The 7,130-nt window shown below is 48.2% G+C and overlaps 1 protein-coding gene across 1 annotated transcript; it reads right to left on the bottom strand.

Moving 5' to 3' along the window:
• Positions 1-597: 597 nt before the first annotated feature.
• Positions 598-7,009, bottom strand: ZPBP2 (zona pellucida binding protein 2). The gene is made up of 9 exons (XM_027702411.1): positions 6,883-7,009; positions 5,968-6,048; positions 5,365-5,490; positions 4,849-5,010; positions 4,118-4,336; positions 3,372-3,457; positions 2,618-2,795; positions 1,994-2,124; positions 598-1,518 (listed from the first exon to the last, which is right to left on the bottom strand). Exons 1-8 carry the CDS (start codon positions 6,962-6,964, stop codon positions 2,024-2,026), a joined length of 1,035 nt encoding a protein of 344 aa, XP_027558212.1. The 5' UTR covers positions 6,965-7,009; the 3' UTR covers positions 598-1,518; positions 1,994-2,023.
• Positions 7,010-7,130: the final 121 nt, after the last annotated feature.

The raw sequence follows: 7,130 nt of genomic DNA, 5'->3' as shown, positions 1-7,130 counted from the left end.
GAGCTGCTCAGTGATTTGTAAATCCTGAGGTGTGACAGGGAAGGGGATGAGGTGTGAGGGGTGATGTCAGCAATTAAATGTCCAGCTGCTGTTCCAGGCACAGAGCTCCAGCTGGATGCAAGGGAATCTCATCCAGGGGAGGTCAGAGGGAAGCCACTTCCTGTCACTTTTTTATGAGCCTCCACAGAACTATTGGCACAAACTCCTCTGCAATGTGATACTGAAACATTTGACCTATTTTTCTACCCAGTCATGGAATGGTTTGGGTTGGAAGGGACCTTAAAGCCCATCCAGTCGCACCCCCTGCCATGGACAGGGACATCTTCCACTATCCAAGCCCCATCCAGCCTGGCCTTGGACACTTGCAGGGATGGGGCAGCCACAGCTTCTCTGGGCAACCTGTGCCAGGGCCCGTGACTCTCCCTGGCTCTTGGTACCTACTTGCTGCTTTTTCCCCTCATAACTGATGTGTGGGGCATTTTCTCCATGTGGAAATAGGCCAAGAGTCTGGGGCAGCAGTGGCTGCTTCATCTGTGCCAGCCTGAGCCGGGCACGGTGGCCAGTTGGCAGCGAGGATAATCAGCCCAAGGGCAGTGGAAGTGCTCAAAACAGCTCACTTTATTCCTCAGCATTTAATAAGTAATGACTGTGAAAAGCTCGGAGCGGGGTCTGTGCCCGTGCTGTCTCCTGCTGTGTCCCTGTCACAGTGGATAAGTGAAACTGGGTTGAATCGGGGCCGTTTTTGGATGAATACCCACCAAGGAATTTCGAGATGCCGTAAGAAGTTGGGGGTGTTGAGTGGGAGGTGTTTCCTTTGCTTGACTTAGTCCTACTTTGTGTGGGGGGAAAAAAAAAAAAAAAGAAGGAATGGCTCTGTACTGGGAAGCTGGGCATGGATTTCCACGGCTCTGTGTGTGGAAGGTGAGAGTTCTCTGGTGTCCCTTGACAAAGTGAGTCTGGAAGGTAGGAAATCCCACAGGGAACAGCTTAAAAAAGAGCTCTAAAAGCCCAAGTTCTGGGAGCTCCACCGTGGGAGGCTCAGACACTCCAGTGGGCTCCAAGGCTCAGGCTGGGGAGCAGCTGGAGTTGCTTGTGAAGCTCCTGCTGTTGGTCAGGTCATCGTTACTCGCAGGGTGATGGATGGCTGCAGATCCAGCCGCTGACCTTCCACAGAGGATCAGGGGGAGGCTTTGCTGGGAAGAAAATGTTCCCATTAGCTCAGTGCTCTGGCAATTTGTGTCATCCGGTGAACTCGTCAGGAATTCACAGCTGGTGGGAGAGGATCATCTGCTCCTGCAGCACCTGGGGCCAGCTGGGCCCTGCCAAGGCTTTGCTGCAGCAGGAGGAGGTGGAGGAGGCTCTGCAGACTCTGCTTCCATCTGGGATGTTCCCTCTTCTTTCTGGGGAGCAGTGGACAAGGAGATTACCATAACCTGGTCCTTAATCCTCTTGTAACTTGCTACTCACCCTCTCTCTTGTCTCAGAGACTCTGTTTCCCTTTCCACTCTGGTGTCCCGGCTGGAATATTTCAGAAACAGAGAAAGAAACATGAGAGGAAGCTTAATGCTTTTTAAATCTCAAAGATTAAACACTTCCCTTAATATCTGCTAGAAACTGCTCAGGGAGATTTTGGCCTTTGCCAGCCTGGCACATAACTCCACCACAGCCACCTGCCATCCCGCCCGGAATCCTTTGTAGCTCCTTTGTGTTCTCTGAGCAGCACAAAGCTGTGGCGTGTCTGGTGTCACCATCAGGAAACAGCCTCTGCACTAAGCCACGTGACAAACTTCCTCTCTTTCCCCGTTTAATTGCTTTTCCTTGCATGAACGCTGTGCTTTATGCAGCATTTTTCCAGTCTAAGGGGTCCCAGAATATAAGAAAATCTAGGAGTGCAGAAAAAAGGATGCTCTTTTTTTTTCCCTGAAAGGAATGGAGGATTCCAGAACTGGCAGCTAAAATGAGAAGAACACCACGACACCAAGGATTCTCTCACAGCTGCTCTTTGGTTTCCCAGCTTGTCAGTTCACTGGCAGGATTTTGCTCCGTACATCCTGACCCGAGGCCTCGCGCAGGTCCGACACGTCACCTCGTTGTTGGGACTGTAAGTTCCAGGACCACAAACCACTGTGGAGAGAACACAGTCGGGGTTCCAGCAGCTCCCCCCCACCTTGGGGGGCTGTCAGACACCCCCATGAGCCTTCCTAAGGCCCTGTGTGAACTCCCTGAGCCTCTGGCTAAATCCCCCCTCAACTTAACCTGCAGCAGGTGCTGCAAAAGAGCTTTAGAAAACAGCAGGGAGTTTTCTACTCCCTAAAGGAGATTGTTTCTTATGTGCTCTGGATCCTGAGGATAGTCACTCACCAGTGACCTGGAGAGGGGAAAACTCCACTTCACTGCTTCTCCTTTGCTGGTAAATGCAGTTACACCTGTGAGCTCGTTTCCTGTCCCTATCGTTATCCTGAATCTATAATGTGAGTGTCTTCCCAAAGGATGAACAGAAATATCCTTGTTTTTGACCCCAATATTTCCCAGCTCCTCCCCGGAGCTCTGTGACCAGCACTAATGAGCTCTGTTTCAGTGGAGGAGCTATTTTTACCCCGCAGTGTTTGGTGTTTACCGCAGCAGCTGGCGCAGTTCTGGTGGGTGTGATGGTTCTTCCCAAAACCTGGCCGGCAGCTGTCGATGGGAGTCATGGAGAAGCTGTTCTCCACGTACTGGATTGTAGGCACAGCCTCAGCCTCGTGCTCCAGAATGTACCTCAGCTGGTGGAAAAACTTCCCAATCCGCTCGGCTGCCTAAAATTCGGGAACATTGGGAGAGTAAGAACACAGCCCGTTGTTTGGTGTTGATTTAGAGATGTCAGTAAGTGCTTTGTAGTCCTGATTCCCACCCACTGACTTGTCACCTTAACTGGGAGCCTTCCAGAGGCCTGGAATCAGACCCAGGATGTGAGCTGATCCCAGGATTTAATATTTACAAGCCAGAGAGAACCAATTTTAGCAGTTGGCTACGGTAGACTTACTTTTAATTTATTATTTGGTCAATGAAATGCAATTTAAGATTGAGTTTAGAGAACTGGATATTCAATATATTATAAATCATAGAGTCTGTCTTCTTTATCAGGAGTAAATACAAAGGAAATAATGAGGTGTTTTTTTTCAAAACTGGTTCTTTAACAATTTGTATCAATTTGACTTTTAAACCCATTTTCCTCTCTGAACTGAGTTGTTTGAAACCCATGAATTGTCATTTATAATCCTAATCCCATGGAACCTGGGTGAAGCTGGGTTACTACCAGTCACATCTGCAGGAGCTGAGGCAGAGGTGGGTGTTAGAGAGGCAGAGAAGACATGAGGTGACTGACACAGAACCTGCTGGGCTCTCATGTTCGTCACGTCTTCACAGTCGTAAGGAAGCTTGTGGCAAACTTCTTCCCATCCTGGTGCAAACGGATCAACTGTGGATGGAGGGGAAAAAAAACACATGTAAAAAGGGGAAAAGCTAGATTAGGTCCTGGTGGTTTCTACCCAATTCCTTGCTTTGTTCCAGGAAGAGTCAGAGGTCAAAAAATACAAAACTGGTGGTGGGGGGAATATGCTAAGATGAGAAAATGGAACTAAGCCCAGAAAGGGCTGAATTTTTATGTAAACTTAAAATCTTTGGGTCCCCAGCCTCTTATGAAAGTTTCTTGACTTAAACCACCTCTGTATTGCCAAGAGGGAGCTGTGAGGCTCTTGCTTTAACTCCTAGTTGTCCCAGACTTACTAAAAGTCAAATAATGAAAACCAAATATGACCACTTTAGAATAACTTTAGTGAAAAAAGCACGGCTGTCTCCTTCCAAGAGTCCTCTCCAGCTGCACACCTCGGAAATAGCCCTTCTTGCTAAGTCTGTAAGTACAACCCTACAAATTTAACATAAAAACTGCGTTTTAGCTCCATCTGTGGGTAACGGAAAAAAATACAGGCACTCCAAAAAAAAAACCCCAAAACAAAACAGAGAGGAAATAACTTTGAGAGGTGTTCCTGACTGCTGCCTTTCACATGTTGTTTGTAGTACCCGCGGGTTGTTTATAAAAGCAAAGGATCCCTCCCAAACAAGCGGCGAGATCGGTCACCTTGAAAATTAACAAAGAGCTCGTGCTGGAGGCCGTGCTTTGGTGTCCTGATGGAGTGGCACTTGTAGGACGACTCCGTGATGTGACAGGTCAGGTGGGCGATGGTGCCGTTGAGGATCTTCTTCAAGGTCTCGAAGAACAGGCCGTTGTTCTTCAGCTGGCAGTGCATGGTGGTGAAGCGAACAAACACCTGGTAGGCGTGGTCTGCTTCCCTGTAGGCTGGGAGGAGACGTTTGGGGGGTGAACTCTGGGTGTGATCGGTTGTTTCTCCAGCGTTTTTGGGTTGTTGTGCCGAGGGTGGGGAGGTGATGTTGGTGAGCAGTGGTTACAAGTGGTGGGAGGAGGCTGGAGTGCAGCTCGAGCAGGGGGGCAGAGAGGTGATTCCACATCAGTTTGGTGATCTCTCCCATGGGAGACCTGAGCTTCCTTTCCAGATCTTGGATAACCCTGGAAATCTTGTAGTTAATTCTGTTCTTATTAAGAGTAGAGACTATTTTATTTCCATGGATTCTTGGTAGCAGTAATTTTAAGCTTTTTCCAAAACTGTGAGAGGGTGTGTGTGGGCATAAGTATAAAAATTTTATTTTCTCTTCTGGGATAAAATTTAATTATTTTGGGGTTTTTTTTGTTTGTTTTGTTTTGTTTTTTTTAATCAAGCCTTACAATAAACATGCACTTCACAAACCCACCAGCACAAGGCCACGTGCTTACTGCTGACTTAGGAAACTTACCATAAACCATGAATTTATAGGCCTGAACAACTTCTGTTTCTTCCTGTGTTGTGGTTTCAATGATTTTGTGGGACAGAGTGCAAGTGTAGGTGCCAGACATCGACTCCCTGAATCCCATCACCATCAGCTTCCCTGTCTCTGTCACATTTGCATATTTTTGCCCTAAAACAGAAATATTAGATTACTGGGAAAGTTCACTTTCCAATGCATTTAGAACATTTGAAGCTGAGATCTTGTTCTTGTACATAATGACATCGATTCGTGTTAGCCTGAAGTGATCTAAAATTTATGACTTTTAGGATTTACTGCAAGGGTTTTTTTTAATCTCAAGCATTTATAATCTTTAGAGGGAGCAGAGAAACAGAATTTAATGTCAGAGGTGTAAAGAAATCTGGCAAAGGGCCAAGGGAGTACTTGGACCCACCTCCTGTTGCAGGGTGGTGTGAATAGAAACAAGGATAATACATGATTTTTTTTATTTTTTTTTTTTTTTTTAGTCTGAACAAAGGGACTGACCTTCTAAATGTCTTCCATCTGGACCAATCCACAAGTACCTGGGATCTATTATTTTTTCTTGGGAAAGGGCCAAATCCATACAGACCAGAAACGGGCTGTTTGTGAACACCTTAACGTACACGTTCACTGCAATACAGAACCAGGTAAATGGTGTGAAATGCTGATATTGAACAAAATCACCAAAACACTGATTTAAAAAATGTCTTTAAAGCTTATTTTCCCCGTTTGGACTTGAAAAGCGCAAGATTAATCTTTAATCTCCATTTGTTCTTAATTAATATCCTGGAACTGTCCACAGTGTGGCTGGTGCTGACTGTGCAGAGGAGTCACTTATGTCCCACACACAAACTGTGGTCCAGGGGCACAAAAAGCACGAAATTTTTGAGAAATATGCTAATTTAGATGCTAAATTTTCATTTAGATGTTAAATTTTCACCTATGCTTCTAGCAGCTCTGTGGGACAAATATATTTCCATCCCCATCCCCTTGTTACTGTGCATATGAGGTTGTGTCACTTCCACTGACGCTACGTAATGATCCCTGTGATTAAAACTCCAAATTCCAGTAAAAACTAAATAGGTATATGAAAAAAGACGAGTTTACCTTCATGCTTGGTGTCACCATAAACTTCATTCTTTCCAATTAAGTCAATAGAAAGTTGATCTTCCTTCGGTTCCGCTCTCACTGTAGGGAAAAGGAATTGGAATATGAGATGTCAATCTAAATGTCTGATTGCTAATAATTTCTTTCACCCTGGCAGGGATTTTGTCTCTTTTGTCTTACTTTTCCTTTTCCCCTATACTTTTTTCTTAGCAACAAACAGGAGCTTGTGGTTTTGACTTGCCATTTTTTTGTTGTTTTAGTGCCCAGCTTGCAGACCTGGCTGTACCAGGTTCTTGACCAGCTGAGCCTTCCCCTTTACGAAAAGCCACTAAAATAGTTATAAAACCTGACTATAAGGTGAAGGCTCCTCAGGGTGACCCTGAGGAAACACAGGATGGTCACAGGGCGACCATGGAAGATGCTGAGGCTTCAGGATTCTATAAGTCTTTGCCTTTTGGGAAACACCAGACAGGTGTCGGGCACGAGGGTTCCTGCGATGAGAGCCCCCAGGAGGGGTGAAAATTGTTGAAATTTGTTGTTTGGTTTGTTGTTGGTTTTGTTTTTCAGGCCGTGGGCACATTGGGACGGCCCTGCCTGATTGCTGTGTCCCAGGGTTGGCTCTGGGGGCAGTGGGGTGTCCGTCCCCTCTAAAGGGGCTCCATCTCCTTGTCCCTTCTCACAGTAGGCGATGAAGCCCCTTTGAGGGAAGGTTCTACGGGGACACCTGTTCACTCCACAGCACAGCGGGACCCACCGATGTGGCGTCGCTGGACCCCACCCCGTCCCCTCTAAAGGGGCTTCATCGCCCGCTCTGAGGGAAGGTTCTACGGTGACCCCCCCCAACGCACAGACACACACAGAGCAGAGCCCCGAGCCGCACCCTGCCCGCTTCCCCGGCACCCCCACCCCTCGCACCCCATCCCACCGCCGCCAGCACGGCCGCCATGCCCAGGAGGGCGCCGGGGGGGCAGCGGGTCCGCCCGCCGCCCCCCGCCATCCTCCCGCCGCCCCTCACAAACGGCCGCCGCGGGCGCGAGGGGGCGCTAACGGCCCCCCCCCTCCGCCTCCATCCCCGCGCGCGCCCGCCGCTTCCCGCCCTTTTCCTCCCCTCAGGGCTGAGGACGGGAAGGGCTTTGGGGGGGGGGGGGGGGGGCCCCCCCCGG

This window comes from Neopelma chrysocephalum, unplaced genomic scaffold (assembly GCF_003984885.1).
Source record: "Neopelma chrysocephalum unplaced genomic scaffold, ASM398488v2 Primary Assembly neopelma1_184, whole genome shotgun sequence".
Classification (NCBI taxonomy): Eukaryota; Metazoa; Chordata; class Aves; order Passeriformes; family Pipridae; genus Neopelma; species Neopelma chrysocephalum.
Note: the sequence above shows the minus strand (reverse complement) of the source record. Positions and strands in the feature narration are given on the sequence as shown.